At 34.9% G+C, this 22,478-nt stretch overlaps 3 protein-coding genes across 4 annotated transcripts; 1 reads left to right on the top strand and 2 right to left on the bottom strand.

Moving 5' to 3' along the window:
• The first annotated feature begins 1,342 nt into the window (after positions 1–1,342).
• LOC104105539 (uncharacterized) lies at positions 1,343–2,131 on the top strand. Its single transcript, XM_018773929.3, has one exon. It carries the CDS (start codon positions 1,343–1,345, stop codon positions 2,129–2,131), a length of 789 nt encoding a protein of 262 aa, XP_018629445.2.
• Positions 2,132–7,121: 4,990 nt separating this feature from the next.
• On the bottom strand, positions 7,122–12,946 carry LOC104105538 (bifunctional dihydrofolate reductase-thymidylate synthase-like). 2 transcript variants are annotated; one of them, XM_070185694.1, is made up of 12 exons: positions 12,586–12,946; positions 10,332–10,846; positions 9,858–10,257; positions 9,456–9,500; positions 9,260–9,325; positions 9,048–9,109; positions 8,895–8,969; positions 8,638–8,803; positions 8,437–8,560; positions 7,892–7,998; positions 7,632–7,807; positions 7,122–7,370 (listed from the first exon to the last, which is right to left on the bottom strand). In XM_070185694.1, exons 2-11 carry the CDS (start codon positions 10,757–10,759, stop codon positions 7,697–7,699), a joined length of 1,584 nt encoding a protein of 527 aa, XP_070041795.1. In that variant the 5' UTR covers positions 10,760–10,846; positions 12,586–12,946; the 3' UTR covers positions 7,122–7,370; positions 7,632–7,696. The 2 variants fall into 2 exon arrangements, with proteins under 2 accessions (XP_070041795.1, XP_009612175.1); XM_009613880.4 differs by having other exon boundaries at positions 7,122–7,374; positions 7,636–7,807; positions 12,586–12,945.
• Positions 12,947–13,872: 926 nt separating this feature from the next.
• Positions 13,873–22,147, bottom strand: LOC104105537 (diaminopimelate decarboxylase 1, chloroplastic-like). Its single transcript, XM_009613879.3, has 8 exons — positions 21,625–22,147; positions 20,313–20,487; positions 18,920–19,069; positions 16,981–17,142; positions 15,880–16,065; positions 15,131–15,253; positions 14,930–15,019; positions 13,873–14,128 (listed from the first exon to the last, which is right to left on the bottom strand). Exons 1-8 carry the CDS (start codon positions 22,089–22,091, stop codon positions 14,048–14,050), a joined length of 1,434 nt encoding a protein of 477 aa, XP_009612174.1. The 5' UTR covers positions 22,092–22,147; the 3' UTR covers positions 13,873–14,047.
• Between the last annotated feature and the right edge of the window lie 331 nt (positions 22,148–22,478).

Consider the following 22,478-nt stretch of genomic DNA (forward strand, 5'->3'; position numbering starts at 1 on the left):
TGTTTTAAATTTTTTAGATAAAGGGATTATTCTTTGTGTATCCATGTCCACATGTGCAATGCTGGCAAGATTCGAGGGCATAGCCTATAGGTGTACATAGGTCGGGTTGATTCGAATTTTTCAATTATCAAATCAAATCAATATTGTCAGGTTTTTAAATTTATAAACCAAACCAAACCAACAAAGTCGGATTTTTCAATCTCGCTTTCTTTGTACACCCCTAACATAGCCTATGCATCAAGTGGTCATTTAGTACAAAACATTATTATTGTAGGATAATCCATATAGGATAAGAGTTTCTCACCTTTTTAATTCTGTGTTTCTTAATTTATATTAAATGAAAACAAACATTAGGGTCCATCACTTATGTGTCTGATTATTAGAATTTAGAACCAAGAATCATTCCTTATCCAAATAATGGAGTTGGAAATGCTATACCATATTCGAAATAATTATCCACTTGTACCAAACAGTATGAGTTCTTCAAAGTTGCAGTTTGGTATTGAGTTGCTGTGCCCAACTACAACAGAGGCACTGGAATAAGATACTCTTACATACCAAAAGCACTATCATTATTTTAGACATAACCGAATAAGTCTTTTAAGTACCTTTAATGTAAGATTTTTCTGACATGAATTCGAATTTATTCGAGTCTAAGTACAAATACTCCCCCCGTTTCAATTTAAGTGAAACACTTTCTTTATTAGTTCAAAAAAAGAATGATACATTTTTATATTTAGAAAGAAATTAACTTTAAAAATTTTATTTTACCCACTTTACCTTTAATGAAACACTTTTATAACCACATATATCATGACTCTAATTGTAGCGGTTACTTCAACTTTAATTACAGATTTCAAAATTTTCGAATCCTAAAATTACAAAACTCTTGGTAATAAGCATTTGTACATTCTTAGTGAGCTATCGGGTCGGAGCCAAATTAGTTAAGCCAGCAAGTTTATACTTTATAATATGCTAAAAGCAACCAAGAAAAAGAAGAAGAAAAGAAAGAAAGTAGTATATAAAGAATATATATTTCTATAGCCTATATATACTCCAAGGTTGCCTCTAAAATCCCCACAATTTCAAAGCAAACATAAAAAATAAGACCAAAGGAGGAGGAATCACTCCCTCACCCACCTATAACTTGCTCTGCTCTCTTCAACTTCTTTCCACACTTTTCTCTTCGACTACAACATTTTTACAAACAAAAATAACTTGTGATTCGAGTGGAGAAAGCCCAAAAATCCACCAAACACCTCTTATCTTTCACTTGAAACCAATTTTTATTAGGAAAGTGAAAAATAAAAATATGGAATCCTTAAATTTCCACAATATCAAAATGGAGAAAGCAAACGCTATACTGAGATACAAAAAGCGTCAAAGAATGACAACTTTGTTTCGATTCATCGAATTCAGCATATTTTTGGTCATAATCTCAAGATTTTCCACACAATTGCCACTCACTTTCAAGCTCTCCACAGAGTATTTCAAGGGACTTGGTGTCACCCTTATTAGTCCTCGATTCGTCTTCGTTCTTGGAAACGCGATTGTTATCATCCTCTTCTTGAAATCAGGACAGTCATCTGCTAAAGATGGTTCGACAAACAACGTTAAAATCGATTTGTACGATGAGTACAAGCAAAAATGTTCAATGAACAAAGAGACTCATTTTGAACAGAGCAAGAAACAGAGCATTTTGGTACAAGATACTTACTGTGAACAGAGCAAAAAACAGAGTATTTTGGTAAAAGAGGCTTGTTGTGAACAGAGCAAAAAACAGAGCATTTTGGTACAAGATACTTGTTGTGAACAGAGCAAGAAACAGAGCATTTTGGTGGAAAGACAAGTAGTAAAGAAAATTCGTCGTAGCCATTCGGAGAACTCTATAAGTTTGTCCCAAGATGAGAAAAAACCTAGAAGAGAATTGATCCGGTCGGCTACAGTAGGATGTCGGAAAGTTATAAACACTGACAGTGTAAAACCAACTATGACGATAACAACTACCTCATATCCAGAGGACGAGATGAGCGGTGACGAATTCAGGAAAACTGTTGAGAATTTTATTGCAAGACAACAGAGATTGTTGAGGGAAGAAGAGTTTTCAGCTGTTGATTCTTATGAATCATAGCCTATTAATTAGTTCATGTTCAAGTTTCATGTACTAGTTTTTGCTCTCTCCCTTTGTAAACTCTTTTTTTATCCCTTGTTATGTTTTTAAGAAAAGCATATACATAGTACTCCTAGGTATTAGGCCCTCCTCCATATTGCTGGCTTGCTACAATAGATCTGTACAGTAATATATAATGATTAAAGCCATGGGAGGTTTTTGCAAATGTTACTTTGCCTAAGATCTTTGTTATTTTGTCTCATAAACTTACTTTTTGCTGCATATATTGCCATTTTTCCTTCTGTTATTCCTTTCTCACCAATCTTACAACTAAAAGGCTTAGTTTGACTCTATTATTAGCAGCCGTTTGGTAGGATGGATAAATAAAAATAATTCTGAATCAAAAATTTAGTATCGCATTATTCCTTGTTTGGTTATTAATTTTGAGATAAGTTAACCCGCGATTAAAAATAGTATCGGGATAACTTATACGTGTCAGAGGATGAAATAGTAATCCTATAATAAGCTATCTCAAAATAAAGCATTAAAATTGACAATCCAAGGATTAATATAACATACCAAACAATGTAAGAAATAATACCAGGATAACTAATCTCAGGATAACTAATCCCAACATAACTTGTCTTCAAACCAAATCGTTTAGTTCGCGGATAAAATTATGTTGGGATTATAATATAGAAATTATATCCCTAGATTAGTTAGTACTTCTGATTTGTTTGATTTACTGCACTATTTTTGGGATATATTGTACATTATATGATCTGAAACATGTGTTCAATTTTAAATTGGATAAATTTGGATGAACTTTCGTGTTCAATTTCAACCTTAATCTTCTTAATTATTGTGAAAAAGGCTTTGGAGAAGGATAATTTTGTCATTTATCTTGTTTGATCTAGATATAGCTAATTCTGGATTGTTATCTCACATTAGATGTGGTATAAAATTTATACTACATGGAAAAATATTACTTATAACAAAAATAGAAATGTGACAAAACGAAGCATTAAAATATAGTATTGAATTTGATATCATAATTATTTTCATAATCCCGGTCACCTAATGATGCCCTTAAAGTTGATTATATCCCAAAATCTTGTTAAATCGAATGTGAACCCCGTGTAGTTGGTCTTGGATATAAGATTTCTACACCTAATAAGTAATAATCCAAAAGAAAATTACTCAAATAAAAGATATTCTTTTTAAAGAGAATCCGATAAAGTGAGTTAATAAATTAATTCAAGAAAATATTTGAAAAAGATTAGACATATAACATGTGGAAATATGCGCAAAGGGAGTATGTCCAGTCATTTTCATGCATTCACATATATATATGGACTATTTGAACTAAGAAAAACAGCATAATACCATTACCCATCACCGATACTCTATTATTTTTTGGATAAAATTACCAAAAAAGAATATTTTGTGGAATGTATTCTAAATTCTGGTTCTAAAAATCTGATGCTTTTGAGCTACTGTGAGTAGTGATTTGAGTAATGGAATTTTAGACATATGAAAAAAAGCATAAAGAGAGAAGGAAAAGCAGATCTAGAAATTGAATTGGTGAGACCACACTTGTATGGAACTGATCTCTTCAGAGAAGTACTTCAATCTCTTCATGTCTCTCCTTTTTCTTTTAACTTTTATTTTTTCGCAAAACAATACTGTATTTACTGTGCCGAACGTGGTTTATCGATCAATGAAGTGAATATAAATCATAAGAAATCAAAAAGACAAAAAAAACGATAATTTCTTCTCATTTATCTAAATTTTAGTATGTAGAGTTATATGGTATTTGTGTTGGTGAGAGGTAGCAGGTATCCAAGGACACAATAGTAGTTCAGGAAAAAGGTATTTTCTGATTTTTGCACCTAACTAAAATCATTGTATTTCTTTTCTTTACTTAGTTTTCTTGTAAAGAATATATTTAAAAAAGCAATATATTAGCTTTCAAAATTGCACCTGTCTGTTGTTCTATCTCTCTCAATCTTTTCTGCGATTAAAATTAATTTGCATAACCTTTTAAAAGAATTCCACTATCTCTGGTGGTGTTCGACCTAAAAATCTTGCAACTTTTGAATTGTTAAATGAACTCCACAAATCCTTAGTCTATTTTTTTTTCTTTCTTTTCACCAATCCATTGTTTCTCTCTTTGATTTTTTGTGTCTCCTAGGAAGGATGTGAAAAACATGTTGCAGTTGAACTAAGAGTCACGTCCTCTCTATATGGAGATTATAAAATATTATGGTTTGTTTGGTTAATACTTTTCAATTTATTTAATCTTTGTTTGATTATATCACTTTTATGTTAATTAGAATCAAAGTCTGTGTGAAAATCACTTCACTTCTTCATTGATGGCCACGTATTTTTGAAATAAATATATATACTAATATAAAAGCATTATTGTAAATAGCCTGAACCATCTATATACCTCAAAAGATACTGGCGTTAACTTCGACATTTGATAAAAATGACTCATGTGATTCGGTAAAATTCACTGCCTTAGGACTCAAAATGCATTATTAACTCTAAATTGTGAATCCTCCTCCAAATATAAGACATGAAAGAACACTTTATAATAGCCATAAAATTCTAGGGAAAAAAAAGTTAAAGTTACACTTGCTATTTCAGCCATTACTTTCTGGAAAAAAGTTAAACAATCATTGAAAATTTTATTTCTTTGTTGAGACTAATGAAAGTAGGAGATGAAAGTATATTGAATAAGACCGGCACTTTGGATGTAAACGTGTTATTAATATAATTCATACGATAGCAGAAATACAATAAATTTGTTTTCGGTTACGTTATCAGAATTGCTGAATTTCATAGATGGGTTGTGTTGCACGGAAATGAGAGGACATAAAAATTATAACAACCCATTAAAATTTCACACGTGAAGGGTCTGGGGAGGGTAGTGTGTACACAGACCTTACTCCTACCCCGATGAAGTAGAGAGACTGTTTTTAATAGATCATCGGCTCAAGAAAAGAGACAAAAAAATGAAAAGAGACAAAGAGGACATAAAAATTCACATTAAAAAAAAAGGAGAAAAAAAAATCACAAAGATAAATTAGAATTTGTTTGTAAGTTTTGACAAGATAGTATTCAATCAGCATTCTATAATTCATACAATAGGACAAATGTGTAATGACATACAAAAATTTGCATCACTAAATTGTAACCTTAGACTAGACTTTCTATACCAACTTGGATCGGCAATAGGGACAAGACCAATTCCTCCTTAAAAGCCATTCTAAAATGCAAACTTCATGGTAGACATGGGAACATTGATTAATACAAGAAACAATAGAACCTTCTAAAAATTCTTCCCAACAAATCGAACACGTGTCCTTAATTTCACTAGCTTCAAATCTCATCTTCTTGATCCCAACTTTTTTCTGCAATTCGTGTATTCAACTCTCCTTGAGTACTTAGCTATGTCTTCAAATTATAGTCTTGTCCCATGTTGTTATACATCTCCATAAATTTCCTGTGGGGTAAATAAGTAATCTTTGAAATCTCCAAATTCATGAACCAGCAGTCTTCTTTAGATGAGCAGTCCTTCATACTCTGAGCAAACTTCATTGTCTTGAATATCAACGTGTCTTTGTTTGCCAATGTGGTATTGCTAATATTAAAATCTTTATATCCTATACTTCTCCACTTTAGCTTGTGATCTAAAGAGAAAGGAACATTCATCAAACATATTATTTTTGATATAATGTTCTAAGCATCATGATCTGAAAAGTTTGTTCGGTTATATGATCTGAGATGTAGTACGAAGAAGACAAGGCTGATGAACAACGCATTACAACAACAGAAACCTTAAGTGGAAAACCAATTGCGCTGTGTACGGTTTGATTGTTATCGAATTTACACAAATTTTCTCTTAAAAGCATAGCACCACCGTTTGATTGTGAACATGTCACACATACATCGGTACCTTCTTTGAACAAGCAACTTGGTACTAATGTAAATGTTCTAGGCGCAGCACGCTTTCTTACTAGACTTCGTAGTTTCGGCATTGTATTTGCTAAAAGAGCAGGAATAGGTAGTGCGGATGTGAAATTATAGGGAGCAATTGCTTTTATAAATTCACTGGGAGCGGTAATCCTATAGGAATTGGGTTTTGAATCCCAACCATAATTCTATAGGGAATGGGTTTTAATTCCCCAAACGAATTGGAAATTCAGCTTTTGGCTCAATTCAGTTTTGAATCCCAACTCCCAACCATAATCCTAAAGGGAATGGGTTTTAATTCCCAAAAGGAATTGGAAATTTCATTTCAGTTTTAGGTTCCATTTCCCCCCTTCTATTTATGATAGTTTCCGCCTTTTTCTAATGTCTGATTTTCATTTTTCATATTTGATTTTACAAAATTAACCTTGTCAAAGCTTTTTTGACCAACACTTAAACTAATAATTTAAGAAAAATACATTAACTTCTATAATTTTCTTTAAATAAAAAGGAGAAATTTGGTCGTTAGATGGGTGGTTGAGTTAGGACAAATTAGAGTTAAATCATAACCCATTAATTAATTTACATGTTTTGACCCGATCAAGTTTGATCAACTAGTCCATTTGCCACCTTTTATCATGGGATTTTTAGACAAATAGCCAGTCATATTAATTATTTATTTTTTCTATCCATATACATTGATTATACTTTTAATACATAAATTATGCATATAATATATATTGGCTGACTATTTTTAGTTCAAGTTGTAAGGTGGGCGGCTATTTGGGTTAATTCTTTCTTTTATATTATTAGAAACTACACAAATTCTAAAGACCTTTGCGCACTTGCATTCCATGATCCATCATTGTTCATCTAGCAACCTCCGCCCCATCTATGCGATGAGACCCAGAATAAACTTATCTTAGTAGCAATATGCAATCTCCCACCCTCTTTCGGTATCGGCTCGCGCGCACACAAATGAAGCTGAACCAAAAAAGCTGCAACCAAATCCATGAAAGGATGCACAAATAAATGAGCGAATACATAAGCAATACATCAATTGAAAGGAACTAATGCTTAGTTCAGCTGCATAAAGTATGGGCATAGTCCAAAAGGTAAGTCTCGAGACAAAAGGAATGTCATTTGTATTCTAAATCACCTTAGCAACCACGAACCATCATGTGGTGCTAAAGGATTCACAAATCCTACAAGTTCAGTTTCTCTCAAGTATACTAATGAAGATTCAAATTATAGCATAGCTCCTCAAACATCCCCAGTTACTCTACCTGCAAAATTATAAAAGCAACCTCAACATGAGTTCTCCACTAAGCACGGAAAGCAGTACACATCAAGCACTTCAATTTTTTTCTTTTTTAAAAAAAACCATATAGGGTCTGAGACAAAGCCTGCATAAAATCTTTCTCACATTCAAAACCTAAATGTTGAAATCAGATTCTCTCATCCTAGACTCTGAACAATGAAAATTAGGTCACATAATGTACTTGGGGGAGAGCAGAAAAGAGGAAATGGATAATTCCATTACTTGCCTCAAAATATGAGCAACATATCTTAAGAGCCGCAGAATTCCAGGATTAAATCTATGGAACTTCATATCGCCATTTTCATTTCTATTTTCTGGTGAGGATCATAACCAACAAGTTTAAAGTCTGCAGCAACAAAGGAATCTATATCCTTTTTCTGTGAATTGATCTTCAGCACCTACACCCATTCAGGACCAACCAAAGTTAGAGAGGGGAAGAGAGAGAGATTAAATAGCAAACAAACGAACATTCCATTACTTACTGGGAAAGGTCTCGGTAACTTCTGAAGCTGGTCTTGCAGAGGTCTGACATGAGTGCGGTAAACATGAGCATCTCCAATGACATGGACGAAATCACCAGGAACTAGGTCTGTAAAATAAAGGAAAAGCAAAAATCATGAGGTGCATCATAAAACAAAGGGGACTGACGTGGGGTGAACGTAGAATGAGCAACGAATGACCATCAAAAGGTATGTCTTTAATACTAATATACATCAACATCTACAAATCAGAAGTTCTAAAGTGCCAAATCCTTTTTGTAATTAGACCTGTTTTACACATAACAAGAATCATTACCATCAACAGTATTGCTTTGAACCTTAACTAAAATAATAAGGCATAAGATTTTCTAATAAGGGACAAAGATTGAGTCTCGCTAGAAGGCATAATTTCCATCTCCAAATTCCTCACCTAGTATGAGTTTTTGCAGTATCTTTTTCGCTTAATTAGACTACATTCCTCTCTCTAAGTAGGTAGGAAATTGCTAGTAGTTATTACACAATTTGCTAGAGGCACCCGGACAGCATACCAGAAACATGAGCTATCATGCATGTCAGCAACGCATAAGATGCAATGTTAAATGGCACTCCCAGACCCATATCAGCAGATCGCTGATACATCTGACAGGATAACTCCCCGTTGGCTACATAGAACTGCAACCACAAGATGAAAGAGAAGTTTACTAGATAAACAATAAGTGAACCCTAAACAAAACCATGACTATACTAACCTGAGCAAACATGTGACAAGGTGGGAGCGCCATCAGTTTAAGATCAGACGGATTCCAAGCTGAAAGAATAATACGTCTGTCATCTGGATTGTTTTTAACTTTGTTGATAACATCAGCCAATTGGTCAAACCCTTGGCCACTGTAGTCAGTATGCATGTCAATGTACCTGTACATAGCAGGTCCAATAGATCAAGTTACCACAAAACTGAAAGAGTTTCGACCAACTGTATGTCAGACGAATAAGTTCGAACACTGACCTGGCACCAAAATGCCTCCACTGAAACCCATATACTGGTCCCAAATCACCCTCTTCCCTGTCCTTCAAGCCAATACTGAAATGGGACGCCAAACTTAAGACAGTCCAACATTTCTAATAGGTATGATAGCAAGATCGAGAGAGCAAAATTTACCTATCAAGATACTCTCTGGATGCATTGCCATCCCAAATATGAATGCCCTTCTCTTGTAGGACCTAAACTAAATATCTTAGTTATGCAGGCTAAATGGGCCAGAAATCACTAAAAAACCGTAACAATCTCCAAGATGCCATAACAATTACACCAAGCATTAGTGACAAAAAACAGAACCCAAATTATGCAATCAGTGAGGAATAGAAAGATACCTTAGCACTTGTTGATCCACTGATGAACCACAAGAGTTCTTCAAGGACGCCTCTCCAAAAAACTTTCTAAAACCCAAAATAACAAACAAAATAAGTCAAATGATCTATGCTCGCCCTTCACGTTGCAGTAGTAGGAAAAATTGGACGTGGGTAATCAAAAGCACATTAAACTACAAACCAGAATAAGATACAATACCTTTGTTGTAAGAAGGGGAAATGATTTACGCAAATTGAACCTCATCTGCAGCAATAGTAAAACATCAGAGCATTATGGCAGATACACCAAACAGGCATTAAGTTACCAGTACATATGAACAGGGAAATCAATTAGAGAGGAGTTTGTTTGATATTCTTCCGATAGTAAGATTACATGCAAAGCTTCACCTTTCCTTCCCCTCTTTATTATTTACGTTGTGATCAAATGAACCCTTCTTCAAACTATTTTACTTCCAGACTCTCTTCTCCCAACTAAGCATACTTGACGTAATCAGTTCTTCAAACACAACCAAAAAAAAGGGAAAAGAGAGAAAAGGCATATAAAACGAACATTATCTTTTCTGACAAAAACAAAACTGAACTTTATTATACTTCTCATTACCTGGCAACCAAATTTTGACAAAGTACCAGTGCCAGTCCTGTCATCCTTTGGCATGCCATTCGAGATGATCTCTTCAATCAGTCTCAGGTACATGTATTCTTCATGTTTCTCAAATATCATTTTAGGCAAGAAGGAGAATGCTTTAACCTCAACATTAAAAGAATCTGAACCAATCTCAGGAGTCTCGTTATTTGCCTGATTAACAGTTTCTACTTCAGAATTCTTCACACGGACATAGGTGGTAAAAGAATAGCGAATCTTATTTTCAACCACCGGAAATGATGAGTACCAGGGTTGAAATACCGAGGTTTCAATAGCAGGAATAAAAGTATCACATTCAATATCAGTCTCAATTTCAGTGATATGGATTGCATCACACCCATGAGCATTTAGGGAATCTCTGCATCAAAAAGATTAATGTTATAAACTAGCATTAAAGGCTAGCTATAAAAAAGGAGCAGCAAGAAAGTTGACCTGAAAATCTCGCCACCTCCTATAACAAACACGTTCTCTATTGAGAGACCATAAGGTGAGGCTGCCAATAGTTGAAGAGCAGAACCTAAACTTCCGCATATGACAACATTTTCTGCTGTAGCAATGTCAAAACTCCCTGAACGTGTGAGAACAACATTGAGGCGGCCAGGAAGAGGGCGATATTCAAGAGGAATACTTTCCCAAGTCTTTCTACCCATAATAACAGCATTCTTTCTTGAAGGATCTGACGTAGTCCCAGTGATACCCTTGAAGAACTTGAGATCTGAAGGCAATCTCCAAGGCAACTTCCCCTCCTTACCAATACCCATATTTCGAGTTGCAGCAACTACAACCTGGTAAGTCCTTTGTGGAGTAGAATGAGCATTGATGCTACCATTGGAAAGGCCTGTAATTGTTTCACTGGCCATAACTGAGTAAGAGACCTGGAATGAACTGAATGATAATGATCTGCACCGAAGATCGACCGACTGGTTTCTGCGAAAATGCAATAAAACCTGAAATATACACAAGGAGCCAAATTTATCAATGATGTGTTCTGAAAGACTACGGAAATAGTCTACAAGGAGATGCAAACATCGCTCGGTCAATGAGTTCAAAAGTTTAGACAGACAAATTTCAAGTTTACTACAGCTGTATAGGAGAAAAATAATTTGGAACAAGGGATATAATCACTTGCGACCTATTTAACAATATATAGTAAGTGCATATATAATTATGTGATACTACCAATAAACATAGGAATCGATAAGAAATTTATAATGCAAGAGTTCAGGTACTACTATCTAGTCGCCACTCACTCCAAGCAGGAAATAAACGGCTCCAGCAACTAGCCGGGCTAATCCGGCAACCAAGAATATGTGATAGTTTCAGATAACGTATCAGGATTCATGCTAAAATCATAGCAATTATTTCACTTAATCGTCACGAATTACAACTGAAAACTTAACTGAGCGAACTATATAAAATTTATTCTTAATGCCAGTGTTGTCAAAGGCTAATTTAAGGCGCTTTTAAGCCCTGAAGCTCAGAAAAGCTCAAGGAGCACGCTTCGCCTCGATTAAGCTGCACTTCAGTGTAAGCAAAGCATTAAGGCGTGTGCCTTATTGCCCCTAAGTTCTATCTTGAATAGAGCAATACTAAACAACAATAATTGAAAAATAAGTGTTTCAGTTGTTAAGTCAAACATTATGAGTGAATTTGTTACTCTTTCTTCTTGAATTACATATATATTTATTTTTTCCATCATTGCGCCGTTTTTTACTAAAACCCACATTTTAATTGCGCTTAAAGCCCCAATAGACCTGGAGCGCTTTTTAGAGCTTTTCGCTTTTGACAACACTGCTTAATGCAGAATAACGATCAAATAATTGCCATTATTCCAGCAAAGAAATTAGGGAACTGAACTGGTACGATGAGGAAGAATACCAAAAAATAATAAATATAAAATGGTGAAAATTAGCAAAGCTTGTTAACAGTTACTGAAGCACTACACGACAGAGATAGTCATATACCTATTTTTAACTCGTACTTAACCTTAATAGCTCAGTTAAGCTAGAGAAAATTTAACCATACAACTCAAGCAAATTAGCGAAGACAACATCACAAGAAGAGTGTACTGGAAACGCAGCAAAAGCTCACACTATTTCTTTTATTTTGATAACGGTGGTGCCAAGGCCAACTTATGCGCACCTGGACTAATTTTACGGAGTACTTGCTACTTCCCCCAGTAACAGGTACTAGGTAACTCAGCTTAGACAAATGGCACGAAATCACTTAATTTCTTTGGCTCCACTAGAATTTGAACCTGAGATCTTACGGATCTTAATCCACTTCATTGACTAGCAAAAGCTCACACGATACGAACAATTTTTATAGATGAAACAAATACAAACTGAAAATAATCAACTATTAAGAAAGCTTGTTACCGATTGCCGAAGCATTAAATCTGAAAGATATTCATTTACTAATTTCTAACTGTACTTAAATGCACCTGATTTTAATAGCTCCGTTAAGCTAGACAAATTCAATGATACAATTAGTTAGAGCAAATAAGCGAAGAACACATCACGCAAAGCGTGTAAAGGAAATGCAGTAAGAAACTAGGAATCACCAAAACTCGTCATTTTATAGATGAAATTAAACACAAACTAAAATGCATCGAATAATCAATCATCAATTTAACGACATAACAAAAGTACGAAAAACGAAAACAGTAAATGCAGTAAAAGATTACCGATCGGGAGGCAAAGCGAGAGATGAAGGCAATTTTGAATAGTTTGACCAAAAACCGTAGAGAATTGCGGAGAATAAACGAACAGACTAGGGCTCCGATTCAAGTGTGTGCGTTAAGCATTTGTGCAAATGGTGTGACTGGAGAAGAAGAAGGAAGAAAAAACTAGTAGCGCATAAAAGGCGGTTTCCAAAATCTCTCTGCGCTGAAGAGTGAATCTATAATATACTGTATATAGATAGAGATTAGAGAGAGACAGACTGTGTGTGTGTGTGTGAGAGAGAGAGAGAGAGAAAGAAGGGTGGAGGTGTGGACTATGGAGCGAAAACTACACGAAAATCCAAAAGGTACGGTTGACGCGGAGCAGCGCCAAGTCCAGTATTTCATTTTTCCTTTATATTTTTATAGTATTTTAAAGTAAATAAATAAATGGGTAATGCTATAAGCTCCATGCTCACAAGTCACAACTCACAACTCACAACTAACAAATTTGAGTTTGTAGTGCATAATCTTCACTTTTTTGTAGTTAGGTTTCTCTTTTATTGATTATGTAAAAGAAAAGATCATTTAAAAATTATTAATTTTGTCTTTTTTTCTTTTCCAAATACAATAAAAATGATAAATTAGTAATCTCGTGCATTACCTCTGCTTATAAAAGTTTATCAAAATATAAGTATAACCAATATAGTATTAGAATTAAAAAGAAGTGTTATGGCAATTTGACAATCAAATATAAAATTATATTCGTAGTTATGATAAATTGAAATACAATAGATCAGTATGAATACAAATGATTTGTATAGTTGACTATTAGTTTGAAATGAAGCGTAACTTATTGAAAGTAATCCTACATATTATGCAAATTATATTTATTTAAGAAGTAATCGCAATCACACTTATCATTTATTAATATTCATAAACATGAGAAACTAATTATTATTATTATTATTATTATTATTAGTAAGACTAATTTGTCAAAGATCAAAATGAACACTTTTTCTTTAAAATTTGTTCAAATATTTGCTCCAAATTAATTAAAAAGTCTTAATGCTCGTCACTTTCACACGCAATGTTTTATTTCTTGTAAAATTAACTTAGTTTACTAACTAGTTTTAAGGTCACCTTTTTTATATAAAAAAAAATTATAAATTAAGGTCACATTTAGCAATACATTTTAGTTAGGAAAGGCCAATGAAGAACCAATTACAAGAAAGAAATGTGTTAATCACACCAAACTAGGCTAGTTTTTGTTTTAAAAAAAAATTTAACGTCCATAATGGGTGAAAGATATAAGCGAAGAGACCAGAGGGATTTGCATTATCCCACATCACATCACACATAAATTGTAACAAAAATCCAATTTTGAAATAATCCAAAGTACAGAATGACAGGATGAAAACTACTAGGGGAATTCCCAAGTTTCACATCTTGCTGATGCTTTAAGTGCTTAAAATGACCAGAGATTTTACAAACCCTCAAAGAATCTCAAATGGTCTTCAAATGTCTCCCCATGCCGGATTTTGGATATTGATCCATCTTCTTCCACCTACAAACAGCAGTATGCAATCCGAATTAAGTTTTCAAAAAGTTTGTACCAATAGAATCACATTGAAGATGATCGATGAATGCCATGGATGTGAACGTCAAGGGAAACGATGCTGCTAATTCGATAACTTCATACAGCAACCCGATAAATCATGGCATAGTGCTTGCAATGAAAAGATTTTCAGAATGATTTAAGTTGAAGCAATCACTCAAAGTGACAAATGAATCACAAGAGTTTTCAAGCACCCTCATAACTTCGTAGAAAGTGAATACAGTCTTACATGTAGAAAAGTTGCACTCGACCTTCTTATCTTGTGTATATCATTAACAAAGTCCAGCCGAGCACCAAGTTAGTGTTGGACATTAGAAAAGAGCAGATTCCCCCTTACACGAAAAGAAAGTTGCACTGCTTCTTTCCGAGCAACATTTATTAAAACCAAACCACTAGCATTTAAGGGACATTTTTCGCAGTCTTTAGGAAAGCAAAGGGCCGTGTAAGTTATAGATCTTGTCATTAGATTGCTTAGCCAGTAACCACAAGGTTATTCCTACTCCAGAAATACTAGTCATATAGCAACCTTAACTCTCAATTCTTGACAATGAAATATACTAACTTAAGATCTAGGACTAAGTTAATTGTTGTGTAACCATGTACTCTTTACTTTGGGTACGACGTTGACAGAAATACCAAGTTTTTTTCCATCATGACTAGGCTTGAACATAGATTAAGGAATGTAAAGTAACACCATAAAGAAATATTAGGAGCAGAACATCAATTTAATAACACGTTAAGACAATATACCCAGTACTCAGGTGGTCGCATCTTGAGATTGTAAGTTGATGCCATACTCATGCAGTAAGCTCCTGCATCATGAACTACCAGACCAGTGCCCTGAATTCAAATGTCACAGTTAGTATGACTATAAAGTATACTAAAAATCCTCAAATGAGAGGCTAAACTTTGTCCTTTTCTAATAGACTATGAAAGGTCAAAACAAATTACCCTAGTAGGGGCGGGAAGTTCCCGGTCCTTTCCCAGGAAATCTGCAGATTCACATACAGGACCAACAACATCAAACCTAGAAATCGCAGCTTCTGGAGGTGGAGGGGAAACAAGCTCTATGTGCTGCAATCGAAAAATCATTTACTGAGCAAGAGGGTTGCGAAGATAATAAAATCCATACCAAGAGCAAATCATGTATGCATAGTTCGAATAATGAGTAGGTCCAAATTGTATGCTCATACAATGAGTATAACTACGAACAGGTGGCAACAAAAACAAGAACCAACCGTTTATTTTTGGAGTAAGCACCTATGTTGCATGGACTCTCCAAAATGCTGCCGCGCCCGTGTCGGATCCTTCAAAAATGTCCTACTTTTGAAGGATCTGACACGCACCCGCCTACATTTTCGGCGAGTCCGGGTAACATAGGTAAGCACATCATACAATTTCTTCAGTGCAAACATTTTAAGTAAACACCTTGGGAAGCAAATTCATAGCTAAATCCACCACCAAAGAATAGGAGAACATAAGAGAAAGGAGAAGGGGCCGGGGGATCTTTTTATTTTATTTGGGTGGGGGAGTTTGGTGGGGTTTTGGGGGGAGGATCATGAATAAAGATAAAGGGAAAGGGGAATTGTCTGAATATGCTAACAGAAGAACAGTACCCAGCTAAATAGCTTACTGAGACAAAAGTTATTATATATAGTTAATACTCTGATAGCTGCAAAGAAAGTATTTGGCAACCTCACCTGATAAGCATCATAAAGACTTGGACGTATAAGCTCTGCCATGCTACCATCAATCACAATAAAGTTTTTGGTCCCATTGGTTTTAACTCCAGTAACTCTGTTAACCAAACAGCATGTGTTTGCAATTAGTGATCTTCCGGGTTCAATAATGAGATTGAGCTTCCGTGAGAGGACTAATTCTCGGACCTGCAGTACCATGAAAGCGGCAAGTGTCAACGCAATCACAGGTGACGCCCACAGTTTGAGCACTAGCTTTAACTGTCATTACCCGTGTTTTAAAAGAGTTTTCGGGGCGAGCCCTGGGGGAGGTGCACCAAAAACGCCTTGAGGCGATGGTGTGGGGCGAAAGTCTCAAGAGGCGTACGCCCAACACTTTTGGGCGTACGCCTGGGAGTTTAAGGCGCGTTTTTTAGTGAGGCGTAAGCCCCAGAGAGTTTTTCAAATTAAAACAAAATTTGTTGAATAAGTCCTTCGTATAATACCCAAATTCTCAAAATTCAGCTTGGTAATTACTCAAAAGTTTTAAAAAGGAACTAAAAAGTATTAAATTTAAAGCCCTAATTCATGGTCTTTCCCAATTCTTTATCTTGTCCGCTAGTCGGCTATCTCCCAAAAGCAACGAATATTCAAAAAAAATTTACCAATACAAAGAGAACTCTATTCTACTTCATCGCAGCAAGTTCAAAGTTCAAATTACAGGTTAGTCATCCTTTTTGTTACTCCATGTAGAAAACTTTATTCTTTTCGACTCAAGTTACTTGTGCTTCTAAGTAACGTATAATAGATTGTTTTGACTAGATTTTTGTGGGGATGGAGCACTGATATATATATATATATATATATATATATATTCACATATTTATAGTTTTCTTCAGTTTTTATGTAATTTATCATTTACTGTAATTATATTATTTTATAAAATATTAAAAATTAAATACCTACGGGCCGTACGCCTCGCTGAGGCATATGTAAAACGCCTCGCCTTACGCCCACGCCTTTTAAAACATTGGTCATTACTACTAAGAACCGATCTTAAGGCAAATCACTCTACTAAAAACACCCGGCAGATGTCATATATCTTATAGGAGGTGGAAACTTTACCGTATCAATAAGATCTCTAGGTGACGGAAGGACAGCTCCAGAATGATAGTAATCAATTCCTAAGCCACCTCCAATGTTCAGGTAATTGATTTCAAATCCTTGGGATCGAATTTCATCAATGTAGTTCACCATCAAGACAGCTGCATCTCGAAAAATGTCTACCTGGAAAAGACAAAGTTTTAGGTCAGCAAACCATAGGGAGGAATGTCATCCACCATTGAGATATTACATTTTCTATATAAAGAATATTATTTTCCAAAACATATATTACATATAACAACATATTTTTAAAGAGAAAGGAAGTACAAAACCATTAAAGGATCAAAGTTGTCAAAAGGCAAAAAGCACTCCAAGTCTATCGCAGCTTTAAGCGCAATGTGCAATTAAAGCGTGGTCTTATTAATAAAGGCGCGAGGAAGAAAAGAATAAAAATATATATGTAATGCAAGAAAAAAGTAACAACTTCATTCATAGTGATTTCCATAACAATTAATATATCTTTTTTGCCAATCATATTTATTGTTTAGTACCACACTGTTCAAGATAGAACTTATGGGCAATGAGCCATACACCTTAATGGCTTGGCCTGAAGTGCAACCTAAGTGAGGCGAAGCGCCTACCCTAAGCTTCTCTGAGCTCCAGAGCTTAAGCGCGCCTCAAATGAGCCTTTGACAACACCGTAAGGGCTCGTTTGGTACAAGGGATAAAGGATAATTAATCCGGTTTGAGATGAGTTTATCTCACGTTTGGTTGGGATAAAATCGCAGTATAACTAATCCAGGAATTATAGTATTATTTTTATCCCAATGGGAGAGTGGGATAACAATCCCGGGATAATTAATCATGGGAAACTTTCCCAACCAAACAACCCCTAAAGGATCAGCTACATATGGTATCCAATGTCCAAGACGCCTAGATAGAAACATAGCATATGGCTCCACCAACAAATGGAGCAGGGGAGTATTAATGAACAAGTTGTAATGAACTAAAATTTGAAACATATCATTTAGCGCTGACTAATAGCCTGTTTGGCCAAGCATCTCCAAAGGCCAAAAGGGTTTTTTTTTCAAAAGCACTTTTTTTCTTAACTTAAGGTGTTTGGCCAAGCTTTTATGGGGGGAAAAATGCGTTTGGAAGAAGCAGAATTAGTTTCTAGAAGCAGAAAAAAGTAGTTTTTTCCCAAAAGAAGAAGTAGAAGCAGTTTTGACTTTTCTTCTTACAATAAATACCCTTAACAAAATATAGTATATACCAAAATAACCGTTAAATCTAATACTTAGGATATTAATGTATAAGTATTTCTTCTTATTTTTAGGATAGTTTTCTAATATATAGTGACTTTAGGGGTGAATGCTTTTATATTTGTTGAATGATTTTTAATATATTTGAATAATATTAAAAGAATTAAAGTACTTTTTAATTTTATTTCCATATTTTACTTAAATAAAATAAAAGGATTTAATTATTGTTGTAATAACAAATTTTTGAGATTATTTATTTACTTATAATATTAATTATTAAGTAAATTTATTCATATCCTTATTCGTAATTTGATACTTAAAAGCACTTTTTGAAAAGCTTGGCCAAACACAAATTATTGCTCAAAAGTGCTTTTCAGAGTGATTAACCAAACACAATCTGCTTCTCTCCAAAAGTACCTTTTTCAGAAGCACTTTTGAAAAAAGCACTTCTCAAAATAAGCTGATTTTTTCAGCTTGGCCAAACAGGCTATAAATGGCAACAAGGAAATGTCAGCCACCAAATATATGACACCCAATAAAGCATTAGAGGATGTTATGAGTCACATTTCCATTGGTACTACATCCAACTATAGATACTAAACAGCCAAGTCAACATCCAAATACAGAAGCGCAGAGAAGTTCAACAGAGTAGACCAATTTATGTTATAGAAACTAAATGCAAACAATCATAATATTACCTTGGTGATAGTTGACCCAAGATGACAATGAGCTCCAACAAGTTTCAATTCCTGCGGATGTGCCTTGACAGCATCTAGAAACCATTGAAGCTTTTCATTTCTGATGCCAAATTTGGAGCTCTTATTTCCAGTGGCAACATAAGGATGAACCTAGCCCAATCAAGAAGTCAGTTCAAAATTGATTACTAGCATCGTGATTCATCAGCCAGTATGAAATATTACTAGATGTTTGGCAACTTCAAAATCCAAATTTAGTGGAATCAAATTTTTATTGATGTTGTATTATTAGTTGGCAAAACTTGAAATCCTCCTTTTCTGGATCAACTTCGATCCAAAAAGAGCTGTAATCTAAATTGAACTTGAACCAAGCATCATGTACTCGTGGAAAGAGTACGTGATTGATTGTTTGAAAAGTTCAAACGAATAGGTTTATAAAAATAACTCTCTAACAGGTATATTTATGATTTTATTAGATGACAGCAGAATGCCAATCGAAAAAAAAGAAGGAAAAAAAAACTAAGAGCAGGATCAATGACGGCATGCTGAACTGAAATATCATATGTTTAACTTCACTGTAACATTATGCAACAAAAGAATGAACTTGATTTTTTAGGGACATCCGGCTGTCAAATAAGCTGAAGATCAATGAACAAAGAGCAGACCATTCGAGGTTTTTGATTAATGTAATTGTTATTTTCTTTCTCTAGACGTGAAAGTCAAATTATCTAAAGCACTAGCCTGATCATGTTGACATGTTAGTAATACAACAACAACAACAACAACCCAGTAAAATCCCACTAATGGGGTCTGGGGAGGGTAGTGTGTACGCAGACCTTACCCCTACCCCGAAGGAGTAGAGAGGCTGTTTCCGAAAGACCCTCGGCTCAAAAAAATAAAAAGACAAAATGACAAAATGACAAAAAGGAAACAATATTAGTATCACAACAACAATCATAGGATAAATAGGAACACCATGAAATCCAGAAGAAAGATGCAAAGCAAACGGAGACAATATTAGTAAATATTAGTATCACCACAACAATCATAAGAAAAATAGGAACACCATGAAATCTAGAAGAAAGATGCAAAGCAAAAGCGATAGCTAGTAAATAGGACATGCACTGAAAAGCGAAATAGTAAGCCACAACATTGCCAATAGCTATCTTAGACAAAAACCCTACATGGCTAGTCCCACAATGGTACGAAGTAAGGCACGACTCAACTACCTCCTAACCTACAACCCTAATACTCGACCTCCACATCTTCCTATGCTGAGGCACGCAGATATTGTAGTGGAATAAGCAGACATCTAAGCATTACAATAACTCAAGGTTATAAGCAGACATCTAAGCATTACAATAACTCAAGGTTTCATATGCTGGAGTGTGAATACCTGAGGATCCACATCTGGATTAATCCTGAGTAGCACGTTAACCTTCTTCCCAGAAATCCTTGCAGCTGCTACAATGTTATCCAAGTCAAATTCACTGTCGATGTTTACAAATACACCTTCTTGGGCAGCTAGCACTAGGTCCTCCAACAGCTTCCCATTTCCATTAAAAATACACCTATGCTAGAAAAGTTGTTGAATCAGCTTAATACAATGTAACGGTGAGTGGCCAAATGAGCAGAAATCCCCTTAAGCTAAAAAGTATAGGAGGAAAAAACAAGTCTATATAAAACAAAGAGGATAGATTTCACTTTTCAGTTTTTGCTCCTCTGCAAATACTTCTAAAGTTTATAAATACATCACAGCGTCCAAGATAAATAAAAGAAGAAAGTATACTCACCAACTAACTTTGTAAGGAATAACCTTTATTGTAGTTAGTCTAGGAAGAGTTTGAATTTTTAGGTCTGATCTAACGCGTAAAGGAGAGCAACAGAGTTCATGATAAAGGCATCATATTTGTAGCTGGGTAAGCTAGGAACGTTTGTATGGGTATATTGTTTTGAAATGGTAACAGGTTTGTACGATAAATCAGGGTTCTTTCAGTAACAATTTCTTCTCGGTACAATACACACTAATGTAACCACAAGAAATTCTTTTTGATTTCCAACAATATTGTGGGCATTAGGCCAACGCACAGGACAGATTTGTCTATTATGGGCATAACATGTATACACCTAGTACTGAATAACCTAGTACTGATTCAGCACCAGAAAACTAGAAAATACCCGCTATCACCAAGCAAATGAGTAAGAATTAACTACTGGAATAACATCCCATTCTCCAATCTTATACCAAGGTTCTCTTTTTCTTTTTCATATTTCCTGATGACCGTGTAGCACAGGTGTTGGGTGAACCTCCCAACCGAGTGTGTAGTTGCAACTCGAGCCTATCTTACACCATAGTTTATTCAAACAACTACTACTACGCCTCAGTCCCAAACAAATTGGGGTCAGCTATATGAATCCTCATTGACCATGTTACTCCATTTACACTCACCTGCGTGTCTAGTTGGAACTCGAACCTATCCTTTTTTTAAAATGATGGCTGTCCGGGATAGCTTGCGCACGCCTAAACTATTCCAGCCAGAACATGAACCGGGTAACTTTGACGAACAACCAAACTTCATTCAATGAAGCAAATTTGAAGGTTTTGCAAATATGCTACAAATTAATGAATGCTGGTATATTGTATTAGGATATAGCACAAATTAACAGGATTATCAAGAAACAAAGATTCTGAACTATAGGAATATTACTTGGTAGGATCAAATCCAGCAAGAAGAGCCAACTTGAGCTCATTCCCACTAACCAAAACAGCCCCACAACCAAGCCCTCTCAAATGTTCCAAAATCTTGAGATTATTATTGGCCTTAATAGCATAACCAATAATCGAATTCAATCCCTCTAAAGCAGCCTTATAAGCCTCAACGTTCCTAGTAATTTGGGGCTTACTATACAAATAAAAAGGCCTTCTTTCCACAGTTTCCATAACATCTTCAACCTTAACACCCTCACAATACAAAAACCCATCTCCAGATTTCTTGAAACAGTGCTGAAATTTCTGAGTTTGGGGTTCGGAAGCTGATACAGCAGCTCTGCTTAAATATCTTGAGATGGGTTTCAGTGGTAAAAGGGGATTGAAAAATGAGAGCTTTGGGTTTGAAGGGTATTTGAGAGATTTGGGAAGTGATGGAGAGATTTGAGAGACAAGGTGCGCCGCCATTTTTGGAGCAAAAGATACAGACCCTTTGATACAGACGCTTTAGCTTTACCGATTATATGGGGCAACGGTGTGTAGGTTTACAGTTTGAGTGAAAAACACTCTCATAAAAAATAATTTAAGTTGATATTAGGTATAAAGAAGATATTAACTATACAAAGGGTAGAATATAATTTAGTAGTAAAAAGAGTGAAATTAATGTTAACACGTTGCTTAAAACAAGTAATATGAAGTAAAAGTTGTAATATTTGTAAAGAAAAATTAGTTATGTTTACTAATGAAGGAAGTAAAAAAAATTCTCTTTTAGAGTAATAAGAATTACTGTATTTCCAAAATTTCAACTATCAAAGTAATCGACATCAGAAAATGATAAGTATTTATACGTTCAAA

Source organism: Nicotiana tomentosiformis, chromosome 1 (genome assembly GCF_000390325.3).
Source record: "Nicotiana tomentosiformis chromosome 1, ASM39032v3, whole genome shotgun sequence".
Classification (NCBI taxonomy): Eukaryota; Viridiplantae; Streptophyta; class Magnoliopsida; order Solanales; family Solanaceae; genus Nicotiana; species Nicotiana tomentosiformis.